Raw genomic sequence first — 1029 nt, 5'->3', positions numbered from 1 at the left:
TGTCCCCACCTGTCCTCACCTGTCCCCACCTGTCCTCACCTGTCATCACCTGTCCCCACCTGTCCTCATCTGTCCCCTCCTCCTCACATGTCCCCACCTGTCCTCACCTGTCCCCACCTGTCCTCACCTGTCCCCGGGCAGAGTGCTGCAGCAGCTCCTGGATCTGGACCTTGTCCTGCTGCAGTCTCCTCTTCATCAGTTTGGAACAGTTCACGTTGATGGCTTCCAGGATGTGGGCGGAGTTAAAGTCCACGAAGGACCGGCTGTCAATCAGAACCACCTGGTCCAACCCGCCCTCCAGCAGAGCCACCAGAGACTCCGCCTCCATGGTTCTGACCGAGCCGGGCCGCAGCATCCCAGACCTGATCCAGACCAGATCCTGAGTCCTGGAGGTTCTGACCCCTCAGAGGTACCGCCTCCTCTCTGACCCCCCGCCCCCGCCCTACTTGAAAAAGCTCCTCCTACTCCCCCTTCCTTATTTGGACGACCTGGTCCGGTTCAGTCTGGTCCGGTCCCACAGGATGACGATGAAGCTCAGAGGAAGAGGAGCTCCAAGGTGTGGGCGGGGTCAGAGGACATCTTGATGAAGGTGAAGCTTTAATGATGTCCGAGAGGCATCGGGGGCAGGGCTTAATGATGCCACAGGAAGTGTGATTCCTCCATCTGCTGCTCCTTCCTCCTCCTCATCCTCATCTTCATCATCCTCATCATCACAATGAAGCTGCAAGAAACAGACAAAGGTTCTGATGAACTTCCTGTTGTCTTCATGGACAACCTGAGAGAAGACGAAGACATGAGGACATGGGGACATTATATAAAGACATGATGACATGAAAGAAAGATGTGAGGACATGGAGACATGAGGACATGGAGACATGACAGACATGGAGACATGAGGACATGACAGACATGAGGACATGGAGACATGAGGACATGGAGACATGACAGACATGTCAGACATGAGGACATGGAGACATGAGGACATGGAGACATGACAGACATGTCAGACATGAGGACATGGAGACATGA

The 1029-nt window shown here is 54.4% G+C and overlaps 1 protein-coding gene across 4 annotated transcripts in view; it reads right to left on the bottom strand.

Moving 5' to 3' along the window:
• Nucleotides 1-401, bottom strand: part of dusp16 (dual specificity phosphatase 16) — a gene marked incomplete at its 5' end in the record, with an annotated part of 10726 nt that extends 10325 nt beyond the window's left edge. For 2 of the 4 annotated variants that reach the window (XM_014028167.1, XM_014028169.1), the window contains 1 exon segment: nucleotides 128-401. In XM_014028167.1, the coding sequence (XP_013883621.1) occupies nucleotides 128-401 (274 nt within the window). 4 annotated transcript variants of the gene reach the window in all.
• Between the last annotated feature and the right edge of the window lie 628 nt (nucleotides 402-1029).

Source organism: Austrofundulus limnaeus, unplaced genomic scaffold (assembly GCF_001266775.1).
Source record: "Austrofundulus limnaeus strain Quisiro unplaced genomic scaffold, Austrofundulus_limnaeus-1.0 Scaffold723, whole genome shotgun sequence".
Lineage (NCBI taxonomy): Eukaryota > Metazoa > Chordata > Actinopteri > Cyprinodontiformes > Rivulidae > Austrofundulus > Austrofundulus limnaeus.
The sequence above is the reverse complement of the archived record's forward strand: the minus strand, read 5'-3'. Positions and strand labels throughout refer to the sequence as shown.